Below are 20,139 nucleotides of genomic sequence, written 5' to 3' on the forward strand. Positions count from 1 at the left end.
TTATTAATCATTTTATTTCCCACAGTCTAACAAAACAAATAAAATCTGTTGAATTAAACTTTTATTCCATCTAGCACTCTGCCTAAAACATACAACATTTTTACCCTTCCTCACTATTTATATTTTTAAAAATCAATTCTCCACCTACTATAAGACACTTTTTCTTTTAGCAAAGAAATCCTATTCTAAGCATATTAGAGGTTTAAAGGATACATACATCCCAGGACACACATCCCAGGATACCAAAACAAGTCCTAGTTAAGAAAGAAATATGTATTTCTTTTTCCCCATGGTAAGACATTTTACTATTTTTGATATTAAAATATTGTTTTTAATCCACTTCCTTTGGTGTTAAAGAAAGTGATGGGCATGTTCAAAATAATAAAGCTTAAAATTGGTATTAAAAAGTAGGGGGGAGCTTTTGAAGGCATTTAAATAAAATGACCGAAAAGCACATCTCTGAGATGAAATTACTTTCCTGAAAGTGTTTGAAGTATGACACTATCTGTTTCTGCTTTTGGGGCATAGAAAATAACTAGGTATTATTCAAATTACATTAACCTTTTCTCTAGATATTCTGAATGAAAACTTTTGAGGCTATACCATTGCTTCATAACGCCCAAACTCAGTGACTGCTCTAAGGACTTTCACATGAAAATATAAGTAAATCTCTATTATATTAGAAGTTGTAAGTACATTTGACAAGAAATATGGATTTAGAATCATTAAAATTTCTCCAAGTGAAAATGAACTTAATGTTTAAATTAAAACATGACTATGACTATGAATGAAGATATACGGTTTCCCCCCAAAAAAAACCCCAAAAATTAGAAGGTACGAGTTCTAAGACTACTATAATAAAATCTCTCCTCAATATCTGCTGATTAGTCAAAGTGATACACCACATAAACAAAATGAGAAATAAAAATCATATGATCACATCAATAGATGCAGAAAAAGTGTTTGACAAAATCCAGCACCATTTATGATTGTTTTAAAAAATCTCTCAGCAAAGTGGGAATAAAGGGAACATATCTCAACATAATAAAGGCCATGTATGACAAACTCACAGCTAATATCATACTCAATGGGGAAAAGCTAAAAGCATGCACCCTTAAGATCAGGAACAATACAAGAATGTCCACTTTCACCACTTTTATTCAACATAGTACTGGAAGTGCTACTCACAGCAATCAGACAAGGAAAAGAAATAAAAGGTATCCAAATTGGAAAGGAAAAAGGAAAACTGTCATCATTTGCAGATGACATGATACTATATAGAGATAACCCCAAAGAGTCCACCAAAAAACTATTATAACTGATAAATAAATTTAGTAAAGTAGCAGGATACAAAATTAATATTCAGAAATCAGTTGCATTTTTATATACCAATAACGAACTATCAGAAAGAGAAATTAAGAAAACAATCCCACTCACAACTGCATCAAAAAAATAATAATAAAATACCTAGGAATAAATTTAACCAAGGAAGTAAAAGAACTGTACTCAGAAAATTATGACATTAAACAGAGAAATTTTAAAAGATAGAAATAAATGGAAGCATGTACCATGCTCATGACTAGGAAGAATATAGTTAAAATGTCCATACAACCCAAAGCAATCTATAGATTCAATGCAATCCCTATCAAAATACCAATGGCATTTTTCACAGAACTAGAACAAACAATCCTAAAACGTATATGAAACCACAAAAGACCTCGAATAGCCACGGCAATCTTGAGAAAGAAAAACAAAGCTGGAGGTACCACACTACCTGACATCAAACTAGACTACAAGGCCATAGTAATCAAAACAGCATGGCACTGGCATAAAAACGGACACATAGATCAATGGAACAGAATAGAGAGCTCAGAAATAATGCATGCCTATATGGTCATTTAATCTATGATAATGGAAGCAAAAATAAACACTGGGGTAAAGACAGTCTATTTAATAAATGGTGCTAGGAAATCTGGACAGATACATGCAAAAAAGAGAGAAACTGGACCCCCTTTTTACTCCATATACAAGAATAAACTCAAAATGGATTAAAAACTTAAATGTCAGACCCGAAACTATTAAACTCCTAGAAGAAAATATAGGCAGTAAACTCTCAGACATTACCCTTAGTTGTATTTTTACTGATATATCTCTTCAGACAAGGGAAACTAACTAACTAACTAAATAAATAAATAAATAAATAAATAATAAAATAAACAAATGGGGCTATATCAAACTAAAAAGTTTTTGCACAGCAAAGGAAACCATCAACAAAATGACAAGACATCCTACTGAATGGGAAAAGATATTCACCTCTGATATATCTGATAAGGGGTTAATATCCAAAAATCTATTAAAAAAAAAACTCATACAACTCAACACCAAAACAACAAACAATCCAATTAAAAAATGGTCAGAGGACCTGAATAGATATTTCTCCAAAGAGGACATACAGATAGCCAATAGTCATATGAAGAGATGCTCAACGTCACTAACCATCAGAGAAATGCAAATCAAACCCACAATAAGATGTCACTTCACCCCTGTCAGAATGACCATCAACAATAAATCAACATACAACAAATGTTGATGAGGATAAGGAGAAAAGGGAACCCTCATGTACTGTGCAAATTGATGCAGCCACTATGGAAAACCTCCACTATGGAGATTCCTCAAAAAATTAAAAATAGAACTACCTTATGACCCAATTCCACTCCTGGGTATTTATCCAGAGAAATCCAAAACACTAATTCAAAAAGATACATGCACCACTATGTTCACTGCAGCATTACTTACAATAGCCAAGATATGGAAGCAACCAAAATGCCCATCATTAGATAACTGGATAAGAAATTGTGCTATATATATATGCAATGGAATATTACTCTGCCATGAAAAAGAATGAAATCTTACCATTTGTGACAAGGATGAACCTAGAGGGTATTTGCCAAGCAAAATAAATCAGACTGAGGAAGACAAATACCATATGATCTCACTTATATGTAGAATCTAAAGAACAAAATAAATGAACAAATAAAACAGAAACAGACCCATAAATACAGAGAACAAATTGATGGTTACTATTTGGTTGTCGGAAAAGCCATGATGTATTTTTTCTATGTTTTTCATTGCAAAAATGCGTCATGACTTTTCTGACAACCCAACAGATGGAAGGAGAGTTGGGGAACTGGGTGAGAAAGGTGAAGGGATTAGGAAGTACAAATTGGTAGTTACAAAATAGTCACGGGAATGTAAAGTACAGTGTGGGGAAAGAGTCAATGATATTGTAAAAACTATGTATAGTGTCAGGTGGGTATTAGACTTATCAGGGGGATCACTTCATAAATTACATAAATGTCTAACCACTATGCTGTACACCTGAAACTAATATAAAATAATATTGAATGTCAACTATAATTTTTAAAAAGTAGTCACGGGGATATATAGTACATAGGGGATTACATAGGGAATACAGTTAATAATATTGTAATAACTGTACAGTGTATGATGGGTAATAGACTTATTGGGGCTATTACTGTGTAAGGTGTTTAAATGTCTAATCACTATGTTGTTTTTGTATACCTGAAACTAATAATAATAATCTCTCTCTAACCCTAGATCAATATTTCTAACTGTAGTGAAAAATCAGTTTTCCCCCAAGACATCACAAATTAATACTTTGGTTAAAAAGAAACACACACACACACACACACACACACACACATTATATATGTACATATATATATGAATTACAAGAAAAAATAACGATCACATATTTGGCTAATGCACGACTGTCAAAATGCTATAAACGTTTCTAAGTGCTTACTCTCAATTTCTATACTTCTGTAGTTGCAGTCTAGTAGCAAATAGATCACAGACCCATACCAGTCTACAGACAACACACTGAGTAGCACTGCTTAGATAATTGACACAGCTTCTTTGTATCTCAGTTCCCTTATCTGGCAAGACTGCTCAGTTTAGTGACTGACACATAAGGGTTTCAGAAAAACCTCCATGCCCTTACAAAAAAGAGACAAATTCAAAGAAACAAACCAGCTTTCCTTTTGAAACCTAAACATAGTAGCCATTTTTCTAAGTTGATCAATCCCAGCCCCCCTTAAATTCCACCACTATAACTATACATAGACAAAGCTTAGCCCAAAAAAAGGTCAGAAAATCAACAAAATAATCTACTGAGACTATATGCTCTCTGAAATAATTTGTTAAAAGTTAAACTGACATGAAGAAGAGCTATGTGACTACACATTTATATTTGTAATGCAACAAACCTTACTGCATTTACATTTCAAACAGCACGGATGATATTACAAGAGGTGAGAAGCGTGATATCGTATGCAACAACACAAAGCAAGAATTCTTTTTTCCAGTGATATTAAAGGCTATAGAATTCCAGAGTTCGCTGAGCTGAAAAGGCACAGCAAGAAAATTACTTTTTGTCATTTGCACAATTTTTTTAAAATACACTAAGCAACAATAACAATAACATTAAAGGTGGGCTAAAATATGTTCTTGTTTTAATTAGTATATTAATCTCACAATTCTTTAGACTAAGAGAACTCATTATTTTGAGAAATAATTTAGCCTCAAGTATGAAACCCTTAAGAATCTTTAGTTAGGTAATGGCTTCTTAGACATGATACCAAAAGTACAACCAACAAAAAAAATAAATAAATTAGACTTTATCAAAATTAAAAACTCTTATGCTTCAATCAAGAATGTGAAATGACTACCCACAGAACTGGAGAAAATTTACAAATCATATATCTCATAAGAGACTGGTAGCTAGAATACATAAAGAACTCTTGGAACTTAACAATAAAATGACAGCCCAATTGAAAAATGGGAAAATATTTGCCTTAATCTCACCCCTAATTCTGTAGTGCAAGTCCCTTCTGATATGTAGAGAAAAAGCTCCTCCAGAAAACAATGTACTCAAGTTGATTCTTACTCCTTCCTTGCAGGGACATTTTCTTCAGTAGTATCTATATTACTTTAAAATCTATAGCATGCTGTAGCCAATTTTCCCTCAAATAATGAAGGAAGAACCCTAATATCAATTCTCAGTTTGAAACAATACTTTGGTAAGCAGACACCGAATACTGTATTCCATGTTTAATTGTGTAAAAATAAAAACAATTTTTTGCCTTAATCCACTCTGGGTTTATTTATTAACAGAGTATTTGTTTGCTACTAATGACTTTGCAGCCCTGTATTTGGAGTTGTATGTACTACTCCCTCTGTTTGAACCTGTTATTCTCTTTAACATTATCCCATTGCTCTTGAATAAGACTAATGAGACATTAATTGGTATCCTTGTTTCCTAATCATTTCAGGCCACTTTTTTTCCCCCATTTTACCCCCATATACAGCTGTATGAATCTTTTAATATACTTCAAGCTCATGCAAATACTCTCAAAAGTTTGCAAATTTTTTTAGTCACTCGCTACTGAGCTCATGTTTAACATGAGGGACCCCTTTCATGAGCTCATGGTGCCAATTCACAAAATTTTTCCAGGTATAAAAGTTCTTTATTCTCATATTCTCATTATTTACTCACTAGGAGAAAGTTAAGGCACAGCGAGGTAGAAAGGTCCTAGGAAATAGCATAATAAATTTGCTGCAGAATAAATTTGCTGCAGAATATTTAACCACTAACAGTTTTCAACACAGAATACTCAATTTAAAAACTGATCATGTATTTTAAATTTCTAAAACTTCCAACTGCAAATCCCACAAAATCCAATGTAGCCAGTGAAACAGAAGAGCTATAGAGTAAAGATAGCAGGCACATAGCTGGGTCAGAGAGAGAAAGAAATATTTATTGAAGGCAATTCCCAAATTTGGCCCAGTAACAGTAATACCTTGCATTTATTATGTCCTTATGCTGGGCCAGGAAGTATTCCGACCATCTTATGTGCTTTATCCTATTTAATCCTCATAATAACCACAGGATATAGGTGGTGTATTTCTCAGCTGATAGAGGAGGGAACTCAACTTGCTGGAGTCCCAGATAAGTAACGAAGAAGCCAATATTTGAACCCCAGCTGTATGATCATCGTAGAACCTGTTCCAATCACTGTATTTCATCTTAAGGGTGACTGAAGTAGGTCTCATCCCATATTTGTCCCAAAACTAGAAAGAGAAGAGCAAGCTAAGGCTCACTTAAGCCCTATTCCTATATTTCTAAGTAATTAGTAGTTTGGACGTCCATTCTTACCACAAACTCAATTGTTGAACCTCAAACTTATCTTCCTCCAAACCTATTCTCAATTTTCATATTTCAGTCAAGTTTCCCAGTCATCCAAATTTAGACTTTTGTAATCATTTTTGGCTTCTCTCTTGTTAAAATTCCACACATATCCACTTTGCCAAGTCCTGCCCATTCTTCCTCAAATGTATTCTTTCCTTTGCAGTTTCAGTGCCCGTACCCTGGTCTAGTCTCTGATTACTCCGCATCTGGCGTAATGGAATGGTCTCTTACCTCACAGACGAAAGGGTTTCATCCCCTTCAACCCATCTATATCCCACAACTAGCTAAATATTTCTAAAATATTTTTCATCATAACATTCTCTTGCTCAAGAGTCTAAAATGAATATTCCTTTTGTCTATGAAATCAACTCCTTATGACACCATTTAAAGTCTTCAATGTTTAAATTCCACTTTTCCTAAAACAATGGAATTCTTTTTAAAGAAGTAAAAACCAATCCATAAAGGTGGTGCGTTGGCCAGAGTAACTCAGTGCTGAATGAGGACCAGAAGCCAGAGCCAGTGCTTTTTCACGCCACTCGTGTCCACCTTCATCTCCCAATCCTCCTCAATCTTCCTGTCATCTTAGTCTTTTCACAGTTCCTCATGCTGTGTCTACTTGCAGCTCAGTTTCCTTTGGTTCTCATTCCCTCGGCTTATCTGAAAAGCATTCTCCCCTCCACTCCTACTAATTAAAATTCTATCCATCCTTGTTAAGGTCTAGTTCAAACTCCAATTTCTTCCATAAAACACTCAGTGACTCCAGTTTGCAATGGGTTCTTCCTTTTCCGACCTCCTAGGGTATTGAGTGTCAATGGCACACATTTTTTTATTTGAACAAAGTTTATGTGGCTTCCAACTATTAGGTATGTGTATCTTGTACCCACAGTAAGATTGTAATTCTTTTAGGCCAACAGATAGTTGCTTTCTATTGCTTATTGCATCCGGGTGTTTCTAGAACAGGGATCGGCAAACTTTTGAGACGGAAGAGCCACCGGGGGTCAGCAAACTGCGGCTCATGAGCCACATGCGGCTCTTTGGGTACGTACATGTGGCGCTGAAGTAAAACTGAAAATGAAAATAAAACTATCATAGTTCCACTTATAACATTTTTAAAGGATATTATTCACATAATGGTGATTATGTAAAAATATATGTATGGCTCTCGAATAATTTTTAAATTGTCGTGAGGGACAGGTTTGGCTCTTCCAGAGGTAGGCACACTTTTGAGATGGAACGTACCCAAAGAGCTACATGTGGCTTGCGAGCCGCAGTTTGCCAGCCCTTGTTCTAGAAAGCTGACACTCACTCCAAGTGACTATATCTAAGGCTTGACTGACATACTTATTTGGACCACCTCTGACCTGTAGCCAGGCAATATACTTCTTCCCTAAGAAATGATGCCAACAGATCACTGGAACAGTTGTTAAATGGTTGTGAAAATGTTTTATGATAAAGCAGCCTCTTGGTGTCATTAAAAAAGGAACACAGACTGAATACCAACCTTTCCTCCTAAGAGTCCCCTTGAAACTCTTTTCTGTTGTTGTTTTTAAAGAATAAAACCTTAGTAACATTGACAATCAAGAAAGAGTATCTTCAATGGGTAATTTTGAGTGATTCCTAGCAACTGGAAGGCAGATGAGGCTGAAGTGGGGAAGACATGGCAGAGAATACCCAGGCCCAGGAGGACACCAGGAGAGAGAGTGCTAGTTTTCCCAAAGGAGCCTCCAAAATGATACAAGAAGAATCACAGCATGGTGGGGAGGGTCACTCATTAAAGAACGACAATCAAAGAAGCTGGAACCCTTGGGTCCATCTTCCAAAGCAGCTGGCAGTAAAGGCATTCACGCCCGAACTAATTCCCGAACTCCACTCTCTAAATAAAGTGCACCAGCTCTCTGAGGAGGGCTCCCAGGGAGGATACCAAACCTGAGCGGGAAGCTGAGCAGAGCTTCAGGGAGCTCCAGGCCGCCCCCAGCCCAACACCAAAAACAGACGCAAGGGGTTAAAAACCTGTAACTAGGAATGAAATAAAAGCATTCCACTTCCCCCTGAGTAATGTCCTCCTCATTCTGACAACTGCAGGGGTCCCATTCTGCCTCTCTGCCCCTCACTAGGATGCCTTGTAGGCAGGCTGCTTCTAAGCAAGCCTTGCTCACTTTTCTCAAACCCCCTATCACACCTCCCACTGAAAGGGGAAGCCTGGCCTAACAGACATGCAAAAGCAAAGGAACCCCCCACAAGCAGCCTACACGCACTATTCAACCGGGTCTTTCACTCACAAACACGAGTCAATAATGGCCAAGGCTCTCCAGACATTTGAGAAAAACCAATAAACATGAATGAAAAAGACCAATGTTTAAAATCCAACTTGTAGACAAAGCACAGTCAACTTAGAGAATCAAATGTTAAGTGTTAGAGACCATAACAACACAAAAATAACATAACAAAATTGGGATTGAGGAGTGGGAGGAGCGACGGAAGGAGCACTAATAATGTGCACATATTTAATAACGAAGAGTCAACAGGTATGGAAGTTGGCAGGTTACAAAGTAAGAACATTATTTAAGTCAAAGCAAACACAAAAAGAACTGAAAATAAGAGAACAAAACAACAGGAGGCAGAATGGGAGAGGACATGTGAGGAACCAACCATCATAGAGAGAGGGAGTCCACAGACACTGCTCAAGGTTGATCAAGCAAGAGCCACTGGGTTGTCAGAAAAGTCATGGCGTTTTGCAACGAAAAACAGAGAAAAAAATACATCATGACTTTTCCGACAACCCAATAGAAGGACAGTGTCCAAAGCTGTTACGGGAAGAAACTGTAACAAGTGGCTGCTTTGGGAAGTAGACTAAGGGTTTACGGTCGGATGAAAAAGAAGACTCTTTATTGTATACACTGTTCTTTTTCCTTTTTAACCATAGCATATCTCTTCTAATTTAAAAACAAAAAAAAACAGTCTACTTTTTTAAGTAGCATGACCTAGAAGGGTCAAAGAAGTTGAAGTTTGCTACTTATGAGCTGGGTGTCCTGGGCAGGAGACCTAAACCTTTTCATTCTTATAGATGCTACGCCAACCACCAGCACGGCCACCCCTAAGGTACTGGCAGGGGAAGGCAGCTCTCTTTGGAATCCTGTGCCAGGCTAGCATGCCTTCCTCCAAAATCAAATGGGTCAGTCCGGGGTCTTAAAGAACCTTTGCTCTTCAATTTTCAAGCTCTAAATTCATACTTTGGCTCAAACAGGATTGAGGTTGCAAACAGGAGACAGAACTGAAAACAGGAAGCTATACATGGCCACTTCTCCCAAGTCTGCAGGCCAAATCCACATATACACAGCGAGAGAGATAAGCCTGCTCTGTGCTTAAATCTTATGAGATATGGTGCTCTGCTACAGCCAAAAATATCTTCACCACTGGCCTGGGACTGATACCTAAAGATCTGTGAGTGGGACTTAACTGGGGTTAAGGCATCGCCCCTATTAATGTGCAAATATTCGTAGGAGTAATTGATCAGAGCCTTTCTGATGTATTTAACCCAGGGTTTGAGCTGAGAGGGAAGTGCCACTGAAAACAGGTTAAAAAATGAGACAGCTCCTCACAGACAGCAGTCTGGGGAAGGGGCCCTGTGCAGCCAAGGAAGCCAGGCATCAGGGTGTTGAGGGACCATAGAAGAGAGCTGGAAGTTGGGTAGGTGTACACTAAAAGGATACGCGTTACCTACTTCAAGGCATTGCCTGGTGTCATGTCTGGTCACACATTTGCACGTGCAGCCCAAGAGCAGCGGCATGGTCTGGCTCACGCTTCTCAGCTGCAAGGGCCAGTATGACACATGCCTCTAGAACAGAGCTTCTCAAGCTTGAATGTGTATCTGGGGATCTTGTTAAAATGCTAATTCCGATTCAGTAGGTCTTGGGTGGGGACAGAGATTCAGCATTTCTAACGAGCTCCCAGGTGACATGGATGCTGTCGGTCTGCCAACCATACTTTGGGTAGAAAGGAGCTAGAAAACCCCTTCCTTTTCAATGCAATGTCCACCACACTAACCCTGGCTCTCATCAATAGCCCCAAAAGCAACAGTATCCTAGCTGGGGAAGAGGCAACATACAGTGGTTTTGAGAGCAGAGCAGGGTCTTTGGAGTCAGACAGACATGAATTCAAATTTCAGTTCTGCCACTTAGGAGCTACGTGACCATGGGCAAATTATTTAAACCTCTCTATCCTTGAGAAGACTCAATTGTCATATAGTGATAATATCTACCACACAGAGAGGCTGTCAAGATTAAAAATAATGTAGCAAAGCATTTAGCTTGCTGCCTCCACTAGATGGTCTCTTTGCCTTAATTCATCATACGTTTAAACTGCCAGGGCAATTTCCCTCAAATTTGCATTCATCACATCAGTGTATTGCTTCAGGAATGTCTTAATGTCAGTTTTCAGCTCCTACTGCCTGCCATGCACGTACCCCCCAGACCCCCCCCACTCCTTCCTATTCAACGTCACCTCTGGTTATTACCTTCTGCAGTCAAATCGCCTCTGTGCCACCATTAAATTTACTAATTCTGAAATGTGGACACAGCATTTAGAGATCTAGGCAACTTCTAAGCCATCTATCTCCTGGTCCAAATTCTTCATTTCACAAACCAAGAAATAAAAACCCAGAGAGGTAAGTGACTCGGCCTTGACAACCACATTAGTAGTAATCAGGATGAAAACTGGTTTTTGGGTTTCCATTCCAAATGTTCCCTTCTGCATCTTTTCCCACTTTCTGTCCAGCAAGCCACGAAAGCATGGAAAACTCAAACAAAAGGCCCTCCCCCGCTACAATTTACTCCACAGCATTCCACTCAGAATGCAGCATAAAGTTTATGCTTTGGTTTATTCAACATGATGCCAAAATACGATTGACGGAGTCGGCCAATTAAGGAAGAAAATCAGTGATACCAATTTTTTGTCTTGGTCTAGACCAAATCAGTTGACTATTATAACATATCCAGTTACTATTTTGGGACCCTGCCTCACCAGAACTTAGATTGCTAATTACCTTATTTTAGGTGATTGTCTTCTCTTTCCATCTAGATTACGTGTCTCTTAAAAATAGGAACTTTGTCTTATTCTAAATCTTTGAACGTCCCATCGCCCTGTCAAGGTATCTCGCTCCCTTCTTCATGTACTGTGTAAATAACTGTTCATTTACTGCATTAAAGATGTATTATATTTCATAATGTTGAGTTTCATTACCTTTGCAATATTTCTCATCTAATCTTTGTTATACTCACTTGCCCACACTGTTTTATTCTGATACATTTTTCCCATTCAACGGCATAAAACTTAGAAAGATGATTCTCAATGGCTACGTGTTATTACTTATTCATATATAGCTTTGCAGCATAAAAATATTTCACATCTGTGTACTTTATATCTCCAAACAGCATATATCTTGAGTGTTAAAAACCTGTCTTTTACTTTTTATCATTTTCCCCAAACTATAACCCCCACACACAAACATACTTCTACCAAAGTACTTGAAGCTATGCCACATATATTACAAAACTAAAGAAATCATTGTTCTTATACTGCTATAACACATACAAGCTAGTAATTGATATACTGAAATAACAGAAAAAGTTAAAAAAAAAACACAAGTGCAACAATGATATATGCTATAAACACAAAGATATGTGCAAGTTGCAAAGTAATCTAAATTCTCAGAACAAAATACAAAAATAGGATTTTAAGTATCAAAAACCATTTGATACTATTGTAGAAAAACACTTATCCTACATGGTAAGTTATTGCAAGAAACTTTTTTTTTTTTTTGGCCTGGTTTTAAACATTGTTTCATATTCTTCTGGATTAGTGCTACACCTAATTTTACACACACAAAAAAATATCTTACTCAAAAGTTTGATGTGTAACGTGTCAAAATTTACACATTAAATTTATGTGTGTCCACACAGATGGGTGTATTGCGAAGCTCGTTTCAGATGCATTGTGAGAGTTCATTATTTATACACATCCTAGAGATAATCTTTTTCAAAGCAATCCTTTGAAATAAGTGATTTATATGTTTTATAAATCCAAATTTTCATACACTGGATTTTCTTAAAGAAAAGTATACCAAAAAAAGAAGAAAATCATTACTTACTATTATAAACTATGATCAAAAGAGTCTTTTTCCTTCATCTCCAAGTTATAAAAAATAGTTCCATTCCTAAATCAATATTTTTTCATATAAACCTATGTCCTTGCAATGCCCACAGTTTTCAGTAACCTGTGTTACTTGGGAATTTTTAGTTAGGAAGATATCAGGACAATAAATGACTGTTTTATCTCTTTAGCTTCATTTTAGCCTTCCTATTCACACCCTAGAGGTTCCAGATTCTTATCCACAAAGTGATTATGCTCTAGGACTGAATCAGATTTGTAGCAAATGTCCACTGGGATCCTTCGACCTATCATCGACGGGCAAAACCGATATGTCTTCTAGCTCACTAAATCCTTTCACCTCACCTCAGGGACTTTCCACAATGCTATATGGTTAGAAGCTTTCTTCCACAAATGATGAAAATGAATGAAAAATGATTTCAGAATAGAAAAATGGAAACCCAAATCATTATACAGAGTCTAAAGGCTACCCTGCATCTCCCACCTTAGTGCCCAAACACTCTAGCGTGTACGAAAAGGGATTTTCTTCTTTAAGGTTTTAAGTTTCAGCTATCTCTAATTTTATCTGATTACTGACATATACCATTTATATTAACACTTCAATATATCCAAACACACAATAGCATAAAACTTCTAACACTAATCTATAATAGTCTAGAACTCATTCTGATTTGTTTTAAATTTTCCAGAAAAAAGATAAAGCACAAAGCTAATATAATGAAATTTCTAATAAGTATGATTTTTTAAATAACCATTACCACATCAAAATGAAACTAACAGCAGACATGCAATCATTTATAAATAAAATACAGACTCTTACTCTTTTTCTTAAAAGGTAATTTAATGTGTCATTTTCTCCTTTTTTTGCCATTGGTCTTAAAATGTATTTCTCCTCAAAAAATAAAAATAAAAAACATGTCCAAAGAGAGAGAGAAAAATTACAATGTACAGTATTTTTTAAGTTACAAACTGTACAAAAATCTGTCATCATCAATGTTACAATTCTAGTCATCAATAAGGTGCTTTTTTTCAATGCACCACTCAAAAATCAATTATATCAACTCTTTTGTATAGAGAAGCAGCACACCTTTCAGGCAACTAGTATTAATGAGTAGACATGACTATAGAATCTCCATCTGTTTCTCTGACAAAGCTGTGGCTACTCTAGCCTCTCATTGAAATTCCATTAATCTGGTGTACCAAGGTCCAATGCGAAAATCAAAACTCCATCTAACCCTTTATCAGCTCACAATAACCTACAAGTGAACTCTGCCTGTTAGCATGCAGCAAGTTATGATTTTGCTATCAATCAGGCAGTTGGCCAATAAAAAAAAAAAAAAGGCAGGCTGGAAACAGCGTGTCTGGCAGGGTTGGGAGACTTTGTTTTTGTTTTCTGTTTTCATCCCCTTTCAGTTTCTATAGGATGTCTGGACCTTGTGAGATTATGCATTATTCTCCTTGGCTCTGATTTAATTGCTACCAGCAATCAAGTCGAAGCATCACTGAAGTGTGCTTGAATTTCATTAGAAGATATAACTTATGCTACTTTCCTACAGTACCTAATAAACCATAAAGAAACCAAAACACATATGGCTTGAGGGAATAACTGGAAAATTAGGTAGCCATTTGGGAACTGAGTGAACTTTTGAACCAGAGGAACAGAGAAAAAGAAATATTAAAGGAAAAGGCAGACTCAAAATGCACACAGAGATGTGCGGGTTTGACCTTTTTGGTACCTTGGAAATTACATTAACATTATGAAAAATACATATCATGTTTAGAGTTTATAATCCATCAGAGTCCAGATACTTTGTTAGTGCCTACCATAAGGTAAAAGTCAAAAGGACAAAACAACAATCTGATTTGACAAAAGGCCTTTGGGTGACCTGTGCTAATTTAGTTACACTTATTGTTAAATGCATTATCTTTTTATAATTAATATATCATTAGACTGGGAGGTCACGTAATGAGGGAAAATTTATTCAGCAAAGGAAAGTGAATGTATACAAATTCTAAGTCGCAGGGAGAAAAACTGAGATGACCAGAGTGGGAATTAAAAGTCCAAGTGGTAGTTTTAAAATTAATTTATAATGTTCTTAGAAGAAAATGTAAAACTATCAAAAATTGTATCATTTATATATCAAGAATGAATAATACTGAAAGAGAAATTTTAAATCTGCTTAAGAATTGCTTAAACACTAATGAAAATGCACCAATATTTAACAAAAAATTAATGTTATACATAAATGTTATTAAATAATATTGAAATATTGATAAAGTAACCTTTTAGCAATAAATATTTCTCATGCTATTAATGTACTCCCTGTATATCTGGTTATGAAAATAAACACATAAATAATTTATTCATAAAAAAGAAAACACAATAATCATGCAAATACAATATAATTCAATAACAATTCACTTTTTCTAACAAAGCACTGGCTCCCATAGATATTTAATTGTTGGATTTCTTAGGTTTAATTTTTTTTTAATGCCCGTAATGAACCCTTGTACATCAAAATATTTATGCTATTTTGAGAAACCCTGAGTGTATATACATATTTTTTTTCTATAAATATACTCCAGGTGTGTATGTGTGTATGTGTGTATGTATATCCTCCTGAGTATAAATATTCTGTCTCTATCTATGTATACATACACACATACCCATTTCTACCTACTAACATTTTACAGAGAAGCAAAACAAATCATTGCAATGTGTCTGAAAAATAGTTCAAGTCATATCATAATTCAGTGTTTTGCCTGAGAATATCATTTCATCATTTATAAAATATTTCTCTAGCAGAAATGCTTTTGAAGATCACCTTAGGAAAGGGCAATGCTCTGTTTCGGGTAGTAAGTATGACTGAAGAGAAATGCACACCTTTTTAAAAAAAAAAAAAAAGTAGATAGGAAACATAAGAGAAAGAAATCTCTTTAAAAACAGAAATTAAATGTTTGTCAAAATGTAAAATTCAACATAAAATGGATATGGACTGTTATGACTACACACTGTATGAAGTTCTGAATGTGAAGGAAAAGATTGTGTTGTTCTGACTCAGTGGTTAGGGTGTTTATCACTTATGCATGTACTTGACTTATCCCTGTTCCGCAATAGACATAATTTTATACCTCATAAAAGCAATTTATGTTTCCAAAGGGAATAATCTGGATAACATAAAATGTGGAGTGCTCTGTTGCAGGAAGCATATTTTCATTCAGCGATTGTATTTAGAGATGGAGCTGCACAGCCTGATCATCATATAGTGGCAGAAGGCGTAACTCATTTCTATGTCTGTGTGAAACTTTGAGTGCCACAAATTAATATGCATGGCTAATTTATCGATACACATTCTTAGTTTATAACTACTTATCACCCTTACGAGGTCTCTATAATGCAAGATGCACTCAACGAGCTATAACAGGGAAAGCACATGCTACACTAAAAACCAGTTTCATAATTTTGGCCAAGTTTTTAAACATTACTACTAAGAGATAAACAATCAACTTTATGGCTAATTCAATTAATACAAAGCACTATAACGTTACTGCATAATGTGGGGCATTTTTAGGTGACAATCAGAAAAATGAAAATGTGGATTAAAAGAAGCAGTTGATGAAAACCTGTCTCAATGTGAGAAGGCAACGTAGGCATAATTGATTTAATATTTTATGAACTCATTATAGATGAAGTTTTCAGGAAAAAGGAGATCAAAAACCTTGTTCATTATTTATAAAATAAATAATACAACAAGCCATTAGCAGCATAATAAAATTAAGCACAAATCTGATAATATTAAATTAACCAACAAATTTACTAATACTATTCATGCAATGATGCAAGCACTCTTCTAAAAATTCTAGTGAAGAAAATTTCCCAGGAAAAGAAGGAACTACATACTTAGGAAAACCACTAGAGAGAGCTCTTCTGTTCCTTACAGATAAGTTAACTGAAGCTTCTGCATTTATCAGCTTTCTGACAAGACCACCATCTCTACACACTGCGTTGTTTTGTGTTCGAGTGTCAAGAAGTATATTCTATGGAAAAATATCACATACCATCAGAGGGGGCTTCATCATCTTTATCGTATCTTTCTGAGGCTAATGAAATAGTATCTGGAGGTCCAGCAAAAGGGTCATCATCGTCTCCATCTTCTGCATCGCCTATAAGAGAATCAGAGGAAAGCCTTTTATAATTTAGCCATCTTAAAAAAATGTTACTGTGTCGGAAGAGGTCAATTTTCCTATTATGATAAATTCAGTCACTGTCATGGAAAAACAAAGAAAACATTTTAAACTAAAAAAAAACAGGTCCTATTTTAATGGATAGCCACTGTAATTTAGATAAAGTTAGAGTTTTTGAAGGACAGTATACAACTGCTTATTTTTAGTATTAAAGGATACAAGTTCCAAAATTATGATGTTCTCTATAAAGATGAATACAAAAAAGTAGAAGCAAGGTAAAACAGAGAGTGTATCCAAAATAAATGAATAAACAAATGAAACCAAAGTAATGACAAAAAAAAAAACACGAAAAGCACAACAGAGAAAATAATTCAATTTGCCTACCATTTACCTACTCAATATTTGAAAAATTATGATGAGAAATTTATAATTCAAAGCCGTATGAACATTTTATGTTTTCATTAAAAATCACAGGATAACATTAGAGCAGATTTAAAAAAATGGTAACGTATCACTGAATGAAAACTGAAGGTGTCTAGTTTGTAAATAACCCTGTTTGAATTTAAAAGGTTTATATGAGTTTTAAGGCAGCTTTTCTCATAAAGGATTCCTGCTCTTGAAAATGCAACTGAGATTTTTAATCTACTAAAAATGTTCTAGCCCGTTTTCTACATGATTTTCTAATCCCAGCTTGATTGATTGGTGGTTGGTTGGTTGGTTGGTTGGTTGGTTGGTTGGTTGGTTGGTTGAAGTCATTTAATCCCCACAATTAAACCTTGTGGTTTGGGTTTTCCCCACATACTCATTTAGAATAATTATTTTAAAAAGAATGAATCAGATATTTGCTAACCCAGTTATATATAAGCACTCATTTTTCACCCATATTCAACAGCAAAGAAGGTATGTATATTTAATACTACATCAATTATCTGTTAATTCCTGTTACCTGGTAACAATTCAAAAGAAAACCAACCACCTTAGGGGTCACCCGAAAAGCATGGTGAAAATCTCCATGAGAACCCTAGGGTACCTACAGTAATACTTTGAGACCATAGCTGCTGAGCAGGTCCAGATTAAAGCTACTCATCTCTCCGAAAGTATATCTGTATTCTCTGACATCCATCCATTTGATGGATAGCACCCTATTTTTCACCATATTTTCGGTAGAGGAAATAGCCTCTTTCAAGACAACACTGTCAAAGTAACAAAAAAAAAAATCAACATTCATCTCTATTTCCTTATAATTGTGATATTTCATCAGCATTTGTCACCCTTATCCTGAAAATAAAGATAGGAACATCTCCAATGAAGACAATAAGAACGAAATATAGAGATGACTATCTTACTGTGCCTAGTGATTCCACCACTGGGTGCACCATATGTGGTGACGTTTCTTCCCCAACTAAAATTTCAAGGAACACATACATATACTACTCATTCTTCATATCTTAGTTTCTCTTTTTTATGAGATATTCAAAGTACTTTTCAGAACATTCAGTGATCCCTTACAATATTTCTCTTATAGAAAGAACAGTGCTCTGATTTCGAAAAACATGAGGTAAGAGAGAAAGTCATAAAGTGCTAGTAAAAATATGTTTAAACATAAAATGATAGCTCATGGGATATGCAGTTGGAAAGATCACAAAATTCTTAAGTGCTCCTATTTGCAAGAGTATCCTTATATTCTTAATAAAGTAAGGATTTTTATGATGTGAATTTTCTAAGAATATTTCATATTATGAACTATAAATCTTGCTGGGAAAATAAAAGTATTAGGATATTTGAAATACATCACCAGAACTTAGCACTTAGCATATTACACTATTATGAATATAAAAATACAATAAAACCAATGGTTATATGGAAAAAATTTTGAAAAATATTCAAATGTTCAGGCTTAAATCTATTAAGCTCTATGTGGAAACAAGCAGAAAAAAATCAAAACTTAAAAAGTTTTGAAAATCAGAATTTGTTATCCTTTGATAATATCTACTATATATTTGATATGTACGTCCATGTGTATACACACATGTACACATCAATCTATATTTATACATGTACACACACAGCAAAAAAAGATCATTATTAAATCTATAAATTCAATAATATTTCAGTTATGAATATTCTACACAAATTGGTCACCCAGATGTTAAAAACCTCTGTGGTTTTTGTTTAAAAAAAGTTTGAATTATACATAGTAAGGTGAAATTGTCTTCAACTTTTCCATTCTAAGACCTGCAGCTCATTTGAAATGTTTTATAAAACAATCAGTATGGTATTTATATTTATCTAAGACAAAATAAGTACTGCTACTAAACTCATTTTTTCCTTTTTTTTTTTCAAGCTTTCTTTGAATGAGAAAGTAAAGAATAAGAATCTCTGTGGTGTATGTACAGTTATTCCCGTTTTCACCTGCATTAAGTTGAAAGGACACATCATTTTTCAAAATGGCCTTCATCCTTTTACTCTTGTTCCAGTGATGATCCGTCCCTTTTCCCTCACCCTAATTAGTTTTTTCAACTCATTAAAGAGCTGCTGTAGTATAAGGAACTTTAATTGAACACAGGGGTCGCTGTTGAGTAGTGCAAGGCATTTTTTCTCCCCAGGGGCTGAGTATTTGCAGCTATACCTGCAAAGACTTCTATAAATTAAAAGGAAAATGTTCAACTTGTGTTTATGTAATAGAAAACTGAACTCCAAAGCAACGATGGGCATCAGGTAAACGTATCCAATACAATTTACAGGCATAATTGAAAGCATTACAGCCTAATCAGACATCTAGAGGAAAAGCATGCTCAAATGAAATGTCTACAGAATCATTAGTTGGCAGCCATTCTATTACAATCACACATAATGTCAGTGGTGCCTTGAGCCTGTGCCAATGACAACAGCATAAATTTTGCATCTCATTTCTGTGGTCATAAAATTAATGATCAGTTTAAAAATACTTCTTTGTAAAAGTTATTGCGCAGAGAAAAGACATGAATGTGTCCCTGTTATGTACTCACAAGGATAATTATGGGGTTGTCGCTCATTAATACTGTTTCTTGTTTCCCTAGAAAAGCATTTGATTTATCCTACAACTTTCAAAAGTTTAATTAACGATACAAAGTTAACAGTCTAAAAAACAATGATCCAAGACTTCCCTTCCCATATTCAGTGGCAACTTAAGTATCACAGCAAAACCAAGGCTTAATCGTACCATAGCAGCATATTTCTCTGAAAAACATTTTTAATTTATAATACTTGGGTCAAATCACTAAGATCTCTCCTGTTTTATATGGCTCATCATTAATTAGTGAGATTTTCCTAAATGCCTAGAGTCAACTCAACAGTCATGACTTCTACCACCATTGAAGTTGATTTAACCAATTTACTGCTTGTTTTGCCAAATACAGCCCTATTTTAAACACAACCAGGTAATCACTAAACTGAATAATATACCTAAAATTTAAATGATAATCATTGTCTCTTACGAGAGCATGAAAGGCAAACTTGGGGTGGGGGAGAATTACTTG

General features: G+C 35.2%; 1 protein-coding gene across 2 annotated transcripts in view; it reads right to left on the bottom strand.

The window, feature by feature from the left end:
• The window catches only part of SKAP2 (src kinase associated phosphoprotein 2), a 175,487-nt gene that overhangs the window by 136,903 nt on the left and 18,445 nt on the right, over window positions 1-20,139 (bottom strand). For both annotated transcript variants that reach the window (XM_019639956.1, XM_019639955.1), the window contains exon 4: window positions 16,496-16,600. Coding sequence is in view for 1 of the 2 variants with exons in the window: in XM_019639955.1 (XP_019495500.1) it covers window positions 16,496-16,600 (105 nt within the window). In the remaining variant the exon portion in view is untranslated. The remainder of the gene's footprint in view (window positions 1-16,495; window positions 16,601-20,139) is intronic.

The sequence above is a fragment of the Hipposideros armiger genome, unplaced genomic scaffold (assembly GCF_001890085.2).
Source record: "Hipposideros armiger isolate ML-2016 unplaced genomic scaffold, ASM189008v1 scaffold_47, whole genome shotgun sequence".
Classification (NCBI taxonomy): Eukaryota; Metazoa; Chordata; class Mammalia; order Chiroptera; family Hipposideridae; genus Hipposideros; species Hipposideros armiger.